This window comes from Eucalyptus grandis, chromosome 2, assembly GCF_016545825.1.
Source record: "Eucalyptus grandis isolate ANBG69807.140 chromosome 2, ASM1654582v1, whole genome shotgun sequence".
Lineage (NCBI taxonomy): Eukaryota > Viridiplantae > Streptophyta > Magnoliopsida > Myrtales > Myrtaceae > Eucalyptus > Eucalyptus grandis.
This window is the reverse complement of record NC_052613.1, coordinates 3,478,611-3,498,679: the sequence shown is the minus strand read 5'-3', so window position 1 is coordinate 3,498,679 and position 20,069 is coordinate 3,478,611. Positions and strand designations below refer to the sequence as shown.

General features: G+C 40.7%; 2 protein-coding genes across 3 annotated transcripts; one reads left to right on the top strand and one right to left on the bottom strand.

The window, feature by feature from the left end:
• Positions 1–5,391: 5,391 nt before the first annotated feature.
• On the top strand, positions 5,392–8,708 carry LOC104434296 (anaphase-promoting complex subunit 8-like). 2 transcript variants are annotated; one of them, XM_039305959.1, is made up of 5 exons: positions 5,496–5,597; positions 5,860–5,922; positions 6,023–6,329; positions 6,937–8,187; positions 8,288–8,708. In XM_039305959.1, exons 3-5 carry the CDS (start codon positions 6,138–6,140, stop codon positions 8,375–8,377), a joined length of 1,533 nt encoding a protein of 510 aa, XP_039161893.1. In that variant the 5' UTR covers positions 5,496–5,597; positions 5,860–5,922; positions 6,023–6,137; the 3' UTR covers positions 8,378–8,708. The 2 variants fall into 2 exon arrangements, with proteins under 2 accessions (XP_010027805.2, XP_039161893.1); XM_010029503.3 differs by lacking the exon at positions 5,860–5,922 and having other exon boundaries at positions 5,392–5,597.
• Positions 8,709–9,732: 1,024 nt separating this feature from the next.
• On the bottom strand, positions 9,733–11,677 carry LOC104418219. Its single transcript, XM_010029492.3, has 3 exons — positions 11,522–11,677; positions 11,270–11,358; positions 9,733–10,168 (listed from the first exon to the last, which is right to left on the bottom strand). Exons 1-3 carry the CDS (start codon positions 11,549–11,551, stop codon positions 10,015–10,017), a joined length of 273 nt encoding a protein of 90 aa, XP_010027794.1. The 5' UTR covers positions 11,552–11,677; the 3' UTR covers positions 9,733–10,014.
• Between the last annotated feature and the right edge of the window lie 8,392 nt (positions 11,678–20,069).

Below are 20,069 nucleotides of genomic sequence, written 5' to 3'. Positions count from 1 at the left end.
TAATTGGCCATTGCAGTAAAATATACAAATGAAATGCAATCAGAAGCTATCTGCTGCATTCGGGAATCCCGATAGAAAACACATAACTCCAAGAAGACAGATACTTTGCTAGGGAGAAATGGTACTTTTTCAAACGACATTCCACTTGCAAATCTCACTCACTCGGCCCAGTCAGGTCGGAATTCCATCGTGGTCCACCAACTACCACTCTCTGGCACTTGTCGGGCTGCATCTTGAAAATTCATTTCTTGGGCATACCCAGCCCACTCGAAAGTGACCCAAGTGTCAGGGTCGTCCCACTCAAAACTGGCCCACCAGTCATCATCTCCCGAGATCGGGAGAAGAATCCCCTTGCACTGTTCGTGTTCAACGGCGAATTTTTGAGACGAGGGAACCGGGATATTTCGGAGGTTGCCCCTTGAGGAAAGGAATAAAGTGTGATCGCAAATGCACATTAGTTGTGGAAGTCTTTGCGGGAGTATATATTCGAGATGTGAGAATACTCTTGAAGCAATTAACTCCTCCACTGCTGCAAATTCATGGCCAATGACTTTCTCCATCAAATTGCTGTCTAAAACATACAACTACCGGAGTTTCGGAGCGTGCACGAGCCATGACAAGTTTGAAAGCCTGCAGCAGGAGACCCTAATGGTGACAAGGCTGGAGAAGCAAGAGCAATTGGGCGCTCGTCATATTCCTTAAGTAATCTCTATCTTTTTACCGATCTTGCAATTAAAAATAGGGAAGTTCTTTGTTTTTTCCTTTACTTTGACTTGTCAAAAAACGTTGCGCTAAGTGCATGAAATTTGATGGGACCGGTTCCATGGACCCAATAGATAATTTCCAATTTCAATTTTTGGGAATCGATCTTTAGTAGGCACTTTTCGATTCTAGAGTAAAAATTGCTTATTTGGATCATGCTTATCCCTACTTGATATCAAAAGATCATATTACTCACATTTTTCTAATTAGATTCACTTAAGAATTAACACATGATAAATATATTACAATTTTACAAAACAATTTGAAAATTTGACCTAAAAATCAAATGCCTGTTCAAACTCTCTATTTGCCCATCTTTTGCTTGTTTGAATAGATAAATTTTGTCATTTTTGATGGACTTTGTAAAAAAAAAAAAAAGCTTTCCTTCCATTTTCCCCAAAAAGCGACATGAGTCCAAAAATGAAAACATATTGAGCTTATCTCCGAGCGAGTTTAAAATAGCTAATATTGAGTCGAGTAAATTTTTTATGATTATATATTGGTATCATTTCCTCGGAGAAAATTAGTTAAATTTTGATCCTTTGTTTCCTCTTTATATGAAAGTTTGTTTACCTCTTCACGTAGCGGGATGATTAAAATCCGTTGTTTCCCATGTTGACAAATAATTTATAGCCCTCATCTAAATTGGCTTTTACAATTACATTTTGCTTAGAAGAAAAAAAGAAAATATAAAAGAAGAGAATATAAAATTCAATTCAAATTAAGAGCAGGGACCGGGAAATTACCCACGCTTTCTAGCATTTGAACTTCGCTACAGTGTCTCTCTCTCTCTCTAGCCTTCTTCGCGAAAAACGCTTTGAGAAGGGGGACGACGACGGAAAAGGACACTCGCTTTTCCTCGTCGCCGCCGACGACCGCCATCGCCACTCCTATTGCCGCCGCTCCATAGAAGCTTCGGCACCGCAAGAACCGGGACCTCAACTGCTTTCCCCACTGAATGCAGTCGCGCAGGTCGTAGATTCTGCGATTCGAGAGAGCTTTGATGGGTTCGAAGGAAATCTGCCGGAACGAGCTCCGGATTGCAGTCCGCCAGCTCAGCGAACTCCTGCAGCCCTGTTCTCCTTGGTCACCTTGTGTTCATGATATATGCCTACCCTGGAAGCAAAACAAGAATAACTAGGGCTCACCAAAACTATTGCTTAACTTTCAGCGAATCCTCAATCCGCTGGATCAGTTGATCAGCTGTCAGAGCACCCTCCCGATAATTGAAAACAGCTCAATCAAGATAAGGGTAAGTGACTAAAACAACTTAAAACTGTATAAGTTGGAAGCAATCGAAAATCAGAAATATTTCACAAGGCTATATTGCAATTAAATTATGAATGAGAATCAACTAATTTCATATTAAATAACATTCAGAGACCACAGAATAATGCATGAGTCTTAGGCAATGCCCATCAGTTGTTACCATTTCTGCATTGAGCCAGCAACCATGTCCTTCACAGAAAATTTATGGAGATACCCTCTGCCTATTGCTAAAAAAGTATCACTCACTATGCATGGATTGCAGCAACCTAATGGCTAGGGAAGCTGTGATTTCCAGGATTGTCAAGCTCTACAAAGGGAAGACCTTTTATTGACTGCTGTAGAAGACTTATGGGGTTTGTGCATATTTATCATCAGTTATTATGTAGAAACATGTTGGTGTGGTTCCATGTTCTGCGAGAGAATAATGATGAAGTGGGATGGAATTCCCTAATCAAAAACAGTTTAGGAGGAGAAGGGTGTCCACTGATTATCGATCATTATAGATTATTCATGTCACAAGAGAGGCATTAGTGCCTATATATATTAAAAGGGGTGTCCGTGCTTTTTCGCCAAAATGCAAGTACTCTTTCCAGAGTTCACCCTGTATCTTTCACATCATAAAAGATTGAAATTGCACCCAAAATAAAAAAAAAAAAAACTTGTGACTCTAGGTTTTTGTTCAAATAAGGATATCTAAGGCATCTCATAACAGTATAAAAACATTTATGAGCCTTTACTAACATAATAATTATGAAAACTTAGCAGATTAAATTTCCAAATGATAGCAAACGTGAAAATGATAAAACTTACAAAACGGTCAAAAGGCTTCCCATCTTTAAATATGATAAAGGTAGCTAATGCTTATATCTTGTATTTATCAGCAATGCTAGGGAACTTCTCAGTATCAGTCTTCACAACCTAAATTGTATCTTTAAGTCTAATGCTGACCTCATTGAGGATGGGAACCATAAATTGACAAGGACCACACCTGGCACAAAAGCCCAAATTATAAGTATTATGCTAATCAAGTTGCTCAAAGATTTATTAGAATAGGTATCATTGCTTCAAATCTATGGAGGATGTAAATTGCCTAGTAGCTAAAAGTCAACTAATAGAGGTTCTTAGATTTCGCCAGCAGATCATCAAAAGAGTTTTATGTCTTCTTCTTAGCTTCAACTTGTAAAAAACAAGGGATACAAGTAAGTGGATGTTTCTAATCTACAAAACAAAGATCAAAGTAAAAATATCATCAAATGGTCCAACAGAGACAAGAGGAAGCACATATATTTCCTTTAACCTTATTTTCCAAGTCCAAAGGAGGCTACTTGTTAAAGAGGATCGTAAAGTTCACTCCATCAAATCAGAGGAAGAAGCCAACTAAATAAAGAACATATGCTATTACTAGTGTAAAGGAGTACAAGGAAAGCCAAACACATTTTATCATTAACAACAGTAAACAGAACGCTGACAAATAACAAGAGGAAAAATTGCATGACATATGACAAGGGATAACTGCACTTGCTGATTAGGAAGAAATATATATAGATGGTGCAAAGTAGGTCTCTTTCACTCCTACACTCTTCAGTTACATCAAGATAGACTTGGATATTAACACACGTGAATCATCCAGGAGACCAACATATATATAACTCCCATCTAGTAGGGTAAAGTCTACAGTTGTCGTTTGTGATGAAAGGTACAAAATCAACTCCTGCTAAGAGTTCGTGTCGTATAGGTTAAACCTAGGCTGCCCTAAAGAAGCTTTACAAAGATGCCATTGTAGGCCTTACTCCTAACGTTTATAAACTATAGTTCATTACAACTCTATATCACTTTCATCAATATCCTTTTAAATTCAGATGAGATGCTAACACGAGAATGAAAAGTTCCTCACACATTAAATGAGCAAACAGGTTGATTTCACTAGTTTGTTTTCTTCTAGACAGATCATTTATAGGTTGCATCATCCATTGCAAAATGATGAAACTGTCACAATCTGTCTTCTTTGCTTGAGGAGGAAGATATGCATTTGTATGAATTATATGAAACAGGTCAATCCAAAGATATGCTCCGAGCAATGACAGAATTTATCTAGTAAAGAAAAAGACATAAGACTAGTGGACAAAAGAAGGATGGCCCTGCATGACATGGCATTTTTTTAATAGATGAAGATCAGCCAAGCATGACATGACATTGTCCATGGTCACCTCCTAAAGCACGTTCATTGCATTTAGGAAACAATCACTATGGGTTTAGTAGGGAAAACCATGGCAAGTGCAATGCCATGTAGCATGTAAATAGCAACACGAGCTGTTTAGATTGTCACATCATTCTATTCTTTATTGAAAAAGATAGCTAACTGAATGATAAAATAGGATGAAGATGTAACACATAATAATCACCCTGTTAAAATTGAAGTTAAGCAGCGAATATGAAAATTTGCCCAACGTTGAATGATCGGTCATATGATTTTCTCACCATAAAACCCCATGTCGACGCCGGCGAAACATACCCAACCGAGCATAACAAACCCACTAGCAGCGAATGCTTTTAACAAGAAAAGCAAGGCACGGCCAAGCTAAATTAGAGAAAGAGCCGTCCAATTCCAGTCGTATATTTCAACCATCAAGTAAGCACCAGACAAGAAGGAGCCCACGCTCCGGCAAGCACGCCTTCAGCCACGACTCAGAGCAATACTGCAAAACAACGGATCCCGGAGAGAGAGGCGTCACCACCGGAGAGGAACTCCGAGGCTTCGAATTCACCAGTATTATCCGGCCTCCCCAGCCGAACCCGTGAGATCTCGCCGGGAGCCGGAGCGGAGACAGGAAGGGAGCAGCGACGACCGAGCTGGCCGGATTCTCGCCATTCAAGAAAGGAATCGAAGGAAATCTGCCGACGAGGTCGGGCGTCCATAGGATGGTGGGATCTAGGAAGGCGACACGTGTCCTCGTGGGACCCACAATTTCGGGCGCCATTTTTGAAAATTTCTCTGTACTGTAGCTTCTGGAGGGAGAGAGGGTTTTTCTTTGCGCCTCTTTCTCTCTCTACCCGACGAACTCCCTCCCTCTCTCTCTGCCCTCCCTCTTTCCGACCGGCGAACCACCGCGCCGCCCTCCGGCTCCGGATCCGGCCCCGAATCGTCCGTCCCTTTGCTCTTTCTCTCCCCTCGCGTCTCTGTCTGCCCTCCCTCTCTTCGACGGCGAACCAGCGCGTGACCGGCGAACCACTGCCCCCCCTCTCCTCGCCGCCAACGACCGGGAAATTACCCATGCTTTCTAGCATTCGATCTTCTTGTCTCTCCTCCTTCTTCGCGAACAACGTCTTGAGAAGGCGAAGACGAAGGAGAGGAATCCGCCGCCGCTCCTATTGCCACCGCTCCGTAGAAGCTTCGGCACCGCAAGAACCGGGACCTCAACTGCTTTCCCACACTGAATGCGGTCGCGCAGGTCGTAGATTCCGCGACTCGAGAGAGCTTCGATGGGTTCGAAGGAAATCTGCCGGAACGAGCTCCGGATTGCAGTCCGCCAGCTCAGCGATCGCTGCCTCTACTCTGCTTCCAAATGGTATTGCGTCCCAAAAACCCTAGCCCCGATTTCAAGCACTTCCTTGTTGGGTAGGACGTAGGAGACGGTAGTGTTGAAAGCAAAAAAAAAAAAAAATGCTTTGTTGGGTTATACGTTGCTGCCTTTGGTGGGTGCTGTCCACTTTCTTGATTCTTAAATTTGTTTTGGGTAATGGGGTTTCTGAATTAATCGAATGAATTGCCGAAAGTGTGAGATTTACACTCCTGTTGCGAAAATTTGAGCCTCGCATTCCAATTTCTAGTGTTAGAAGCTTGGGCTGGGTAAAACCCCGTGCCTGTTGCTGCCCAGAGAAATGATCAAGGAGGTACAGCATTATGGAGGAGAAATGGGATTCGTTCTCTGTTCATTATGTTTCACCTTAGTTCCAGCTCAAAAGAATTCATGAAGAGTATAATTATGTGCAGGGCAGCGGAACAACTAGTGGGAATCGAGCTAGACCCTGTAAAGTTCACACCTTCAAACACCAGATTCCAGCGTGGGAGCTCCAGTATCCGCAGGAGATTCCGCACCAATGAGATCATGTCGACGCCAATTGCTGGGGTGTCGTATGTGAGTACTCCGGTCATGGAGGAAGATGACATAGTTGATGGTGACTTTTATCTTCTGGCCAAGTCTTACTTTGACTGCCGTGAGTATCGGAGGGCTGCTCATGTGCTTCGGGATCAGTATGGGAAGAAAGCTGTCTTCCTACGATGTTATGCTCTTTATCTGGTTTGTCACTTGAGGCTTCTGTAGAGAGCTTTCTCACAACATGTTTTATCCTTTCATTTCTCTTTTCCTTTTACTGAATATCATCCACGACAACCTGATAGACATGTTCTAGGTCTTAGGTATGCTTGGATGAGTATGTTTGTCAAGGCAAGAATCAACTTACACAACCCCACAAAAGAGTTGATTGGTTTAGACTTATGCACTTATGATAAGCATGTTGGCTGTGGCTACATCACAATGAGGAGTTCATGTCGTTACAATCTTCATTGATATTATGGAGATTTTAAAGTTTCTTGTGATAAATTTTTTTTACATATGTAGCTTAAGGTTTGTATGGTATGAATTCACCACTGCTGGACAAGTCACTGGATGACTTTCACTTTTCTCTGGATGACTTGCTTATACTTTGGTACCTAGAGAATGACGGCATTACCTGCTTGCTCTATGAAGCTGCCTCTCCAAGTTTCTGCACAGATTTTCATTAGCCATTTTGATCTTGTGCAAACATACATCGCATTGGAGGCTGCATAATTTGAAGAAACTCCTGACTGTCCATAGTCCCACTTAAGCATTCTTATAAGTTGTATCTATCATTTGTTTTATGTAGGCTGGAGAAAACCGGAAAGAGGAAGAGAATATAGAACTTGAAGGGCCCTTAGGTAAGAGTGATGCTGTTAACAAGGAATTGGTTTCTCTGGAGAGGGAGTTGTCAATGCTACGTAAGAATGGGTCCATTGATCCCTTTGGGTTGTACTTGTATGGTCTTGTTCTTAAAGAGAAAGGCAGTGAACACCTTGCACGTAACCTTCTTGTGGAATCTGTGAATAGCTATCCTTGGAACTGGAGTGCATGGTCAGAGTTACAATCCTTGTGCACTACAATCGACATATTACATAGTCTACCTCTCAATAATCATTGGATGAAGGATTTCTTTCTTGCTGGTGCATATCAAGAACTCAGAATGCACAACGAGTCCTTAGCAAAATATGAGTATCTGCAAGGCACCTTCAGCTTCAGTAATTACATACAGGCACAAATTGCAAAAGCGCAGTACAGTCTAAGGGAATTTGAACAAGTAGAAGTGATATTTGAAGAACTCCTGAGAAATGATCCTTACCGAGTGGAGGACATGGATATGTATTCCAATGTACTCTATGCTAAGGAATGCTTTTCTGCCTTGAGTTATCTTGCCCACAGGGTATTCATGACTGATAAGTACAGGCCAGAATCTTGTTGTATAATTGGAAATTATTATAGCTTGAAAGGCCAACATGAGAAGTCAGTTATGTATTTTAGGAGGGCCCTTAAATTGAATAAGAATTGTTTATCTGCTTGGACTCTTATGGGTCATGAATATGTTGAGATGAAAAACACTCCAGCAGCTGTTGATGCCTATCGGCGAGCTGTAGATATAAATCCATGTGATTACCGAGCCTGGTATGGTTTAGGACAGGCCTATGAGATGATGGGGATGCCTTTCTACGCTCTTCATTATTTCAGAAAATCTGTATTCTTGCAGCCAAGTGATTCTCGCTTATGGATTGCTATGGCTCAGTGTTATGAAACTGAACAGCTTCACATGCTAGAAGAGTCAATCAAGTGTTACAGGAGGGCAGCGAATTGTAATGACAGGGAAGCAATTGCTCTTCACAAGCTAGCAAAGTTGCATTGTGAACTTGGGCGTTTAGAAGAAGCTGCTTTTTACTACAAAAAGGATCTGGAGCGGATGGAAGCTGAAGAGAGGGACGGACCTAATATGGTTGAAGCTTTGCTTTTTCTTGCCACACATGGCAAAGACCAAAAGAGATTTGAGGAGGCGGAGGTGTATTGCACACGTCTTCTTGATTATACTGGCCCGGTAAGTTATTTACTTTGCTCTGGCTGTATATTGGAAGACCATATTGCTTGCTAGAATTATTGATTGATCTTTTCCATTTATTTTGTTTTTACAAATACAGGAGAAAGAGACTGCAAAGAGTCTACTACGAGGAATGAGAATGGCACAATCTGGTTTTCCTTCAATGAGTGCTGAGCATTTTCCTCCATAACATTACTGATAAATGGAGCTGTGAAATTTTCGAAGCAGGTGTGGCATTGTGTTGAGGATATAAAAAAAATACGGATCTCCTCCCAAAAGATGACAAATCCTTAAGGCTGCGCAAGCTGCTTGCTGTAACTCTCTCTGCCAATTGACTGCATACTTTTGGAATAGAGAAAGTGGCCATTGGTTTCTTAGGTATATGGGAGATTGGTCAATTTTTGACAGTTTGTGTCATAATGTTTCATTTATGAGAAATCATCTAGAAAACTGGAGATTTCATAGTTGATCATTCTACTTGAATGCATGTCAGTCTCATAAGAAGCTTCTGGTTGCACCTCTGTCTGGCCAGCTCATGTCCCTATTTCTACCCTTTTGCCTCTACTTTCTACCTTAAGTTCCAGATGGGGTAAAAATCTGGTGGATATATGCTTTCCACTAGGAACTCTTATGTGAGAACCAAGAAGAAGTCGTTTTTGTTGCAAATGAGGCTTCAAGTGGAATCAGATCGTTCGGTTTGGATGATACGGAGAATTCTCTCAGCATAGCAGCTTTGTAATCTTAGGCAACTCAGTTTCCTTCAAATTGTTTCTTAGTAGATTGTTGTAACCTTAGAAACATCAAAGGGGGTTTTGGGGGAGAATTCCTGTGTTATTGCTGGGCAGTCGATATAGATAACTTTTAGATGGAACAATTTGACCATTGAAATTATCTGAATGTTGTTTTGAAGGTAATAGTTATCGCCAGAGCTAAACATGGGACTAAGAATTCTTCAAGATTCCTTCTGGTATCTCATGTGGTACAAGTGAGAAGCCTATCATGCTGACAATATGCTAATGATAATACCATGCTTAGAGAGAAACTAAAAAGATCGGCATACTTCAACTTCTCACCATGACTTATCATGACAGCAGTAACCAAATTGGATCAGCTCGGTTGTTTCTAGCTAAAGGGTAAATGATGAGGTGCAAACCCTGGCTGCTGGCAAACGACTTGACGATGGGAGAGTTTTTACCTGGATGTGAATTCAGCTAAACAGGTGCTAAGAACGATCTGATATCGCCAGGCTCTCTGGCTTAATTTCTTTTCCTTTTAATCGCTTAGCAAGTGAAATGGGGGAAAAAGGAGAATGTGCAGGTTTACAAAAAGCTCCTAAGAACACTTGGGAGGTCAGCCTACTGTGTCGTTACATCCAAATGGAAGTTCCACAGGATTAAACGGTTAAACCCCAAATCAAATCATTCCAACGAGCATCCTGAAATTTCTCATAGAATAATCAGTTGGAAATCCGGGTAAAAACTAAGGTTTCTGGCTGATAAGATTGATGGAAGACTAGGAATATGAATAACAAAACAGCAAAGCAACTGAGTAAAGCATATGCCGAATCACTGCGGACATACAGAAGCCGAAGAGCTAAAAATATGCACCAATCCATGTCGAGAAGAATATAAAAGCCATGTTCCGTAGACAATAGTTGACCCATTGATGGTATCACATAAAATCAAACAAAAAGTTCCGCTGAGCTTATTTTTTTGAGCAGTCATATCCATCGTATGAGAAGGTTACAATCACACCACCGCAGTCATGATGAAGTCAATTGAGTTTTACTCCATCCAATAGAAGAATTCAGATTTTCCTTATGTGGATTTAATTCCGATCAGGGCTTGTGAAGAAGCTGTTGAGGGATGGCATGATTTCTGGAGACCTGTTTCGAACGAACTTCCTTAGAGAATGCTCAGTATACTTTTCACCCTCTTTAAAGTTATCCAGAACTCCTGCAGCCCTGTTCTCCTTGGTCACCCTGAGTCAGCCATCATAAGGTTAAATGGTTAGCAAACCAAAGACGAAACAAAATCTTCTGTGGCCATGACTGTTCTTTCGTTTATCAGTTACATAAGCATTTGAACTATTTCAAACTCGATAGAGAAAATAACAGCTATACAGTAGAAACTAAACTCTTCATTAAACTGCTAGAGTTCAGAAAATTTCCTCCACAAACAGGGGAAAATACGATTTCAGTGTGTCCTGAGAAGAAAATCAACACTCTACGTGAGTAGCAAAGCAGGCAAACTTCTTGTCGGATGAAAATGGACTGAGTGAAGTTAGTCATGCTTAGTGCTGATCACTGAATTCGAACTAAACACGTCACAAAATCTTCAAAGAACTTCTTCCAAATGAGACCGCCAATCAGGTTATCCCTTCAATGCACTATTCAGGAACAAGAAGGAACTTTTTACCATTCCATCTAAATCTCTCCTAACCTCTTCCTCGAGCGATGCAACAAGCGAGTCACTGGGTAATGCACAGAAAATGAAAAGAAGAGGTAAATTTTACTTAACTAATGCAATGGATAAGGTCCCAAATCATGGATCATTAGATAGATTACTAATTGCCTTGTCAAGTAAAATTGGGTCTTTGCCTAGTTGGTGAGTGGCAGATGCTCAACAGGAGTTACTAGTCTGCCGGATCTGCCATCACTTTAAACCGTGAAAAGAAAGACCCAGAATTCGCCACAGAGTTCAATTTCAGGAATTAGATTTGATATCTGCGTGCTTAAAATTGGAAAAATCTCTCCCTCAACCCTCAACCCTCAACCCTCAACCTTATGTCGAACTCGTCTCGGTATTCTCTCATACTTCACTTTGGTAAAATTCCTGAGATAAACACCCATCAACCCCCCTCGTGGCGAAACGATTCGAACCATTCGACCCTTTCCCCACAAAAATCGGTGCTTTGTCCGAGCAGACTCGTCAACTCGCGGTCTTAATCAAAGCCCAGGCCCTACCCGATCGCCACAGTCAACAGGAAGTCAAATTCAATCGGACCACCTTTCCAAGCATCGACTTAAAACCACCACACGAACGAACTCCACATAGAGAGAGAAAGAGAGAGAGAAACAGACCTGACTTCAGGATTGATGCAGATGTGGCGGACCAACGAGAACCCGCAGATCCCGACGGCGACGCCGACGGCCGCAAAGAGCGGATACACCTGCACGTCCACACGCACAACCACCCACCCAAAAATCCCACCTTTAGATCTTTCAAGAACCGTTGCCGCACCGAATTCGGAGGAGAAAAAACCCCGGAAAATCCGACGAATCGCAACCGCGAATACCCAAAAGATCGCGAGAAGAGAGAGGGAGGGAGCATACCTCGGGCCTGATCCACCGGTTGCCGGCCATCGGAGGAGCAGCAGGAGATCGCGCGTCGCACGGGATTGGAGGACTTTCCGAGGAGAGAGACGACGGAGGAAGGGAGGATCTTTTAGGTTTATGCGGTTTTTATTTACTGGAGATGGAAATAAAATAAATTATTAAAAGATAAAAGATGGGAGTCGACAGCTGATTGGCTGGCGGGCTGCCTGCCCAACGAAGCTGATTGGTCCTTTTTCGCGACGCGCAGACGCAACTTGGACACGTTTATTTCATTTTAAAACATAGACTTTGGCCTAAATCCTTAAATTTTTATTTTTATTTTTTTGGTGTTGGAAGAATTGTCTCAACTAGTAGCCGAAGTTGAACCCTTAAATTTTTTTAATTTTAATTTATCCAATGATTAGTTTGAACATTTTTATACAATTCAGAAACTATATTGAAATTGTATCAAAAGTTTGAAAATTATATTAAATAAATTAAAATTCAGATATTACGTTATACATTGGGCTAATTGTGAATTATTACAGATCCAGTGGCTCTTTCTTTAAATTCATCATTGGGCAGCAGATTGACATGGGTTTCTTGTTCCATGCTGAAGTGAGGAAAATGGAACACATACTCTACCCACATAGAAGCTTGGGAGTCCTTTATAAATTTAGAGCTGCTCTCCATTAGCTAACTCAGGTATTGTCATCTTGAACCATGTTTTATACTTACCCGTTGGGCAAATTATCAATCCCATTTGCAACACATCTTATAATGCATGTTATCTATACGCTTTTGGCCTTTTTTAGATTGTGTCCTATCGTAATTATTCTCAAGGGGGAAAACCTGGGCAGGGTAGAGGATTTTTTGTTTTCTGGGAACTTTTAGGCATACATATCATGCTTATGTTTTGGTTGTTATAATGATGAGTCAGATATATGCTTTTGACATAAATGTCTTTAAGAATATTGTTTTGCAGAGTAACGTACCAATCGATTGCCCTTATATTATTAGTTCTTTTACATGCGTCTGTCTATATCTCCTGAGATTTTAGGGTATACCCCTTTGGAATTTTGTTTCCTTCGAATTATCTACTCAAAGGCATAGACTACGTTTGGAAACTACTTTGGAAATGGTTTTGAACACCTAAAGTCCTTTGGGCCAAGTATAGGGGTGTTTGGCAAAAAAATTTTAACCCCATTTGGAGAATGCCTAGCTTGTGAAGGTTGAAAGCCCAAGACAGGTGAGGAGGCGAAATTGTCCTTACGAGTTTTTCTGGCAATGTAAAACTAGAGGGACACTGGCGTGGTCGCGACAACCTAGGCGATCGTTGTCGGAGAGTCGGGCGACCTCCGTGAGTCGCGACGTTGTTGGTGACCGTCGCCGCCACATCGCGACCTTCGCACGGAGCTCACCGGGGCCGCATGACCCATGCTTGCGTGCAGTGCGGTCGCGACCGGTTTGGTGTCGGAGGCTTGAGCGGCGACTAGATCCGGTCACACGACCTCGCCGCCCCTAGATGCGGGTCGCGGCGGCATTGCGCGACCTCCCGTGACCTCAACACCCCTGATCCGGGCGACGAGGTTGCGCGACCCCGCCGCGACCCGGATTTGAGGCGGCGAGGTCGCGTGACCCGCCGCGACCCGATTCGGGGCGGCGAGGTCCTCCCGCAACCTCGACGCCCCGGATCTAGGTCGCCAGAGGTCGAGGCGGCGTCGCGCGATGGGTGCAACCTCACCGCCTAGATTTGGGGTCGCCGGAGGTTGTGACGGCGTCATGCGACCTCGCCGCCCCAAATCTCGAGGTCGCCGGAGGTCGCCAGCGGTCACCGACAGTGCCGCCCGCCCTTGTCGATCAAAATTTTTTTTTTTTATTTGATAATTTTTTATCACAAAAATCCTTTGTCTTCCAAACACCATTTTGTTCAAAGATACTTCACAAAGGGCTTTCAAACTACAATTTTCCAAACACAGTTTGTATTTTGAAAAATATCTTTAACTCAAAGGTCTTTGCATTTTCTTAAAAACTTTCCCTAAAAGTCTTCTCAAATACACCCATAGTTTGGCCATTTCGAACTGACCTGAAGGTATAAGATGACGTTTCTCTTGTACTCTTAAGTTTTGGCAGTCACAATCTGCGCATTCTTCAAATTTCTTCAGGCACAAACAAGTATCCAAGGGAGAGTCCCTTCTGCCCTCTTGCAAGCCCTGACGTGCAAAGATGTCCCTTAACAACAACTTGGCAGAGATTAACAAAAGGAGATGAGATCGTTTTGATGAGGGTAGGGTATTAGTGCAAGGTATCGGTGGATAAATGCATTTTTTGCCATCTTAGGAAGAGGCACATTCTAGAGACATATTTACATAAGGTTGTCATCTAGATTGTCCTTATGTTATCCACTATCCATATTAGTCATAAAAATAAAAATAAAGATGTGAAAGAACAATTTGTTAGATTCTTCATGTTGTTTAGGTGAGCGATGAATAATTTAATATTCTTAATGAAAGTGTTCAGGGATTTTATGTTTGTGAAGACACCCTCTGACATCGTAGGAAATGTAGCAAGAAAGCACTACAAGATTGGCTTAAAATGGAGTAGAATTGATACTGGAAAAGCAAGAATGGATACTTGATAATTTAGGTTTTATAGAAACCAAAACCATACATAAAAAATTAAGACTGCTGATTTCAAAGTGTCTTAGAAATATTTATACTTGTTTTATAGATTTAGGCTCTGTTCATTTTGTGGAAAATGTGACGTTTCTAGAAAATGTTTTCAAAAAAGTAATTTTTAGAATGATAATATTTTCTGATGTTTGATTGGAACCTGAAAATAAATTAGAAGATATTTTCCCCCATTTGGTATGGAAAATTAGATTTTCCTCCATGCACTTTATTTTTATTTATTTTTTTTTTTAAATTGATTTTAAATTATTTTCTTTTTTCCTTTTTCTTTTTCTTTGTCCTTCTTCTTTGCCCAATAGCAGGCCATGACGAGCTTGCCAAGTTTCTTGTCCCGCGAGCTTGTAAGAAGAAAAAAAGAAAAAAACGGAAAAGAGAAAAAGAATGAAAAAGAGTAAAAATAAAAGAAAGAAAAAGAAAAAAAATGGAAGAACGTGTTTGGTCTAAAAAGAAAAAAATAAAAAAAAAAACACCTTAAAAGTGAGTGATTTTCGATTCCCCACTTTTGGAGAAAGAGAATATTTTCGTGTTTGGTCTTTTTCTTGGAGGTTGTTTAAGACAAAACCCTTAATAGACATAAAGCCCTGTTGCATTTGGAAAGTCATTGGGTCTATTGCATGGCAAATTTGAAGGAATTGAGAAGACAAACTAAGACCATGTTCATTTCACTGAAAATAACTTTCCAAAAATTTTTAGCGTTTTCCAACGTTCGGTTAATGAAAAATAAATTAGTCAGGAAGAATATTCTTCAATGGAAAAAATACCTTCAAAAGTGAGAAAACTATTCTCTTTGTTTTACCTAAACCATGCGTGTTCTCTTTTGTGTACTTCTTTTAATTATTTTTTCTTTTTCTTGTTCTTTCTTTATTTAAAAATCAAATTTAAATTTTTTCTTTTTCTTCTTTTTTCTTTCGACAACCAATAATAGGCAAGGCTTGAGCTCACTGAAATTAGGCGAGCTTGTTTTAGTCAGAGGATGACTTGGGAGCTCGACCTCACTTAGCCAATTAAGAAGGAAAAGAAAAAAAAATGAAAAGGAAGGGAAAAAAAAGAAAAACTAATTAAAAGTTCGATGACTTCTTGTAAAATATTTTCTAAAAACATCACATTTTTAGCGAAATGAACGGAGCTAAGTAAAAAGAAAATAGACATGAGAAACCTATAAGGAAAATGATTCTCCTGTGTCACCCTTTGTCTTTCTTGAGTAGTTCGTTCTCAAGATATCAATAAATACCTCCACTAATCACACAGCTCCAACTGCTGCAGCAACGGTGGATGTAGAATATCTCCCAAGGACATTAAAGCCTCGGTATCCCATCATGTGCCCTGCCATAATGTGAAGCCAAGGGAGATCATTTGGTATTGTGTGGCCAAATTAAAATTATTCTCAGATGCTTTTGTGCATATTTGAAATATTTTCTCTGATGGTAGCATTCACCTTTCCATGATTATTACGTTTGACATAAAATAATTGACAAGCTCAACAGCATCAAACCATTTAGATAAACAGTGGCAGGGATTGAACTTATTCGTACCAACTTTTCAAAACAAAAACTGCTTAAAGTAACTACAAAGAGAACTGAAGCTGGAACATGATTACAGAATGCACGACCTACTCTTGCCAATCACCTCGAAGTGTTCCCTCCAAGTATTTTAGCCGCGCTGCATTTGATACAGCTTGTATCCCATCTCCAACAATCTTTCCACTTGGAGGAACAAAAAAAAAAAAAAGAAAAAGTACTCCAACTTTTCCTGCTTGCATATATTGGTAGCAAAACATCCTCCATGGAAATCTCAGACCTAGAAATTGCCTTTTGCAGTATGGTATCAGCCGATGTCTCCTTCAGAGAACTTCAATTCTATTCTAATCTTTGAATTTTCATTCATGAATTCCTCCAGATAGTCACATGTCGAGCATGACCTTGATTCAGTCATTAGCTGTAAATTATATCCTATTGTGGAAAGTTGACAAAGATTGTGCAAGGCGCGTATTAATAACACTTGCAATCTACAAATTAGGGAGACATCTGAGACGACATGCCAACTAACCCCAGTCCTCTTTTGAGCGTCAGAGGGCACAAGATTGAAGAAACACACTTTTTCAAGACCTCGCAAGATAGAGACAGATCCTCATGGTTCTAAGACATCAAAATGAATGAAAAAATCACATGGAAGAGGATTACGTAAATTTGACTAATGAAAGGAGTGATAACCTCAAGATCATGAAGAGGAGTTCAGCACAATTGGAGATCTTGGTACAGGATTATGTAAATTTGACTAATGAAAGGGGTGATAACCTCAAGATCATGAAGAGGAGTTCAGCACAATTGGAGATCTTGGTACTTCTCCCACACAGCATTAATCGTCTTTGTCATATTGTATTCCACCTCCTCTTTTGTTAGCAAACAGGTAGTAGTAAACAACTCAAAAACTCGGTGATGAATTTAAATATGTAAATCAAGAGCTTGATGCCCTTTCAACGCTTGAGCTCTACATGACATTCGAATGAACATATCTAATAAGTAACACCTTTCAACAAGTTGCTGAAATACTTCATGCACTGCAATTTCTGATCAAGAGATTATAACAATTTTTCCCTCAATGAATTTTTCAAGTCCCTCAAAGCATGTAGTAGAAGTTCTTGTATTTCATCTAAAAAACCTACAAATGATTGTTGCAAAAGTCAAAAGCCAGTTCACAGAGAAGCAAAGCTATCTGATCAATATGTAAATCTGAGGTTAGAGTCTTGCAAACACTTGCGTTCTGCAGTAATAAATTACTGTCTGATACACTACACTAAAATATACCACTACTAAAATGAATTCTGCCCTGTTCAAAGTCAGGTAGCAGTCCTTGGAGCTTCTTTCCTAAGCAGGTGACCCTCATCTCAAAATACTGAATGATTTGTATTAAGATAACGGTGAAAAAACTGGAGTAACTGACGACAAGCAGTTCTCAGCTTGCTAAGTTTCAAAATCAAATTGGCCACCCAAGGTCGAAAGAATGGTCACCTCACATGTAGACAGTCTTTGATCCTCATAGATGCCTTGTTGTTGGCCTCCTGAACAATCTCCCTGTTAACCAGGCCAATTAGAACATGCTTGCAGAATTGAACTCAGATAGATGAAACTAGATTGTAACGACAGACGTTGGAACAAAGAAAATAAGATATCACTCAAATAAGGACCTATTCGGGATGAGTATTCCTACAAAGCTGTGCAGAACCCACAACTGAGTGAACCTAGCAGATAAGATGTGACCAGCAAAGCAGGAATGAACAAATACATAATAAGATTAACTCATGAAGAAAAATGAAACCCTATACTGCATGATCAGACCATATCTGAAATCTCTTCCTTGCCCAGATCATCTGAGCCACTAAAGGCAGTTCACATGCATAAGTGGCCAATTCTGCCTACCTATCAAGAAAAGAACTACATGACAACCCCAAAGTGGCATAGAATTAATGCTATCCACTAGGTTTAAATCGAGTACCATTTAATAGTGAATTTCATCGTGCCAAAAAAACCATCGTCTAAACTAGCTCATAATTTGACCCAAAAAAAGAAAAGAAACAGCTCATAGCACCTCTATTTGCATTATAGCATCAAAGGAGGAACATCACAGAACATCAAAAACACCCCCATTTTCTCAGAAACGAACTTAGCATGTATAACGACAGAAAATCGTTTCAACTAGCTTCACAATGCTTAAATTTCAGCATAGCACGATCACCAGGTGCAGCATGAATTTGTGGGTCTAATCATCCATGTCAGAGAACTAAGACTGTAAAACACAAACAACCTTTCAAAACTCTCCAAGGACAATGTTCACAAATTTCTGTACACATATAAGCTTTAGTCGAACGGTAGATTTAGGCATTTTTGTTTCACCTCTACAGTCTAAAAAATTTTCGCATGCTGATGGAGATAAGTGATGCCTCATTTTTGCAACTTTTTCAAACGTCTCTCTTTGTAATGGCCTTAAAAGAACTAAAACTAACTACAGACTATAACTTAAAAGATTCCTGATGCTCAAATTTCCAGTACAGCATTCACACTTAGGGCAACAAAATTCTGAGCACGATCATTAATATCGGTAAGCTGCAATTCGAATCACGCTAAACAACTCTTCAACTATCTCAATTGATGAACTTCCACAACACTAGGAGACGGAAATTTTTTAATACAGTTAGGTTCAACCATCTTCATGATGGTTCAAAAGCATGAGCACTCGCCTACAAATTTCTGCGCGCAATCATCTGCATCACGGAGTTCAGTCAAGCTAGTAGTACTTCACCTTGAGAAGAAGACGAGAGAGAAAATGAGAGAGAGATCATTTTGAAAGTCTTGGGGAGGGCGCGGGCCAAATGGCGTCTTAAGGACAATTTAGTAATTTGAGAGCTGGCATCTACCTATAAATTAATGATAAGATGTATTTTAATAATCGCACCTTGTCTAATAGCAAATTCTAATTAAAAGCTTAAATTTTAATTATTGACCCGTGCTTGACTTGCTAGAACGAGAATAATATTATCTTTGTTATTACTGATGTGAATTATTCTAAGAAATCATATTAAAATTGATTAATGTGAAGTTATGCCTACCATTCAACTTTTGAATGATTGGTCCAATAGTGTCCTAGCACTGAAAACTCCTAAACTGATATATTCATGTCACATTTATCATGTATTAATCTTTGCGTCGTAATAAAATCCCAAATCGATACAATTATATCACATTTATCCAAAATCACCATTACCAACACCTAGAGGTGTTAAATGGGTTGCATAACCCATTTATAGAACCATTTATGATTAAATGGGTCATTAATGGGTCAAGCTTTCTTTCATAAAGCATTCATAATGAATTTTAATGGGTCAAGACTAAGATATATAGGTTTTAAATGGGTTTGAGAGTTGACCCATTTATGACTCATTTATCAATCCATTAAAAATGAACCTATTTATTTTCACTCAAAATCCCACCATCTCTCTCCTCTCTTTAGCTTTACAATTTTTTTTTTTATAAAAACCGAAATTATAATTATTTTTTATTTTTTTATTTCTTATTTTTTCTTCTTATTTTTTTCTTTCTTCTTCCTCCGGTCGCCGGCACGGCGATGGCCGGCGACCGGCCAGGCGAGCCTCGCCTCGCCGGCGGCGAGCGGCGTCGGGCGAGCTCGAGCTCGCCGGATCTGGCGAGGCGGAGGCCTCGCCGACGCCCGGCGAGGCTCGAGCCTCGCCGATCTGGCGAGACTCGAACTCGCCGGCGTCGGGCGAGGCTCGAGCCTCGCCGATCTGGCGAGACACGAACTCGCCGGCGTCGGGCGAGGGGCGAGCTCGAGCTCGCCCGACGCCGGCGAGCCTCGAGCTCGCCAGATCTGGCGAGGCGGAGGCCTCGCCGACGTCCGGCGAGGCTCGAGCTTCGCCAGATCCGGCGAGGGGCGAGCTCGAGCTCGCCCGACGCTGGCGAGCCTCGAGCTCGCCGGATCTGGAGCCTCGCCGATCTGGCGAGACTCCAGCTCGCCGGCGTCGGGCGAGCTCGAGCTCGCCGGATCTGGCGAGACTCGAGCTCGCCGGCGTCGGCGAGCCGGGCGAGCTTGAGGCTCGCCTGTGGCCGGCCGCCGGCTGTCGTCGTGGCCGGCGGCTGACCGAAGAAGAAGAAGAAAAAAGAAAAAGAAAAAGAAAATTAAATATTATATTCTTAAAAATAAAAATAATTAAAAAAATAATTTTTAAAAAATAAAAAAATTAAAAATTAATTTTTAAAAAAAATAATTAAAATTCGATTTTTTTAAAATAATTATTTTAAAAATTATAAAAATTATCCATTAAATTTGTGTTGTATAAAACCATTTTAAGAATATCATTTTAAAAA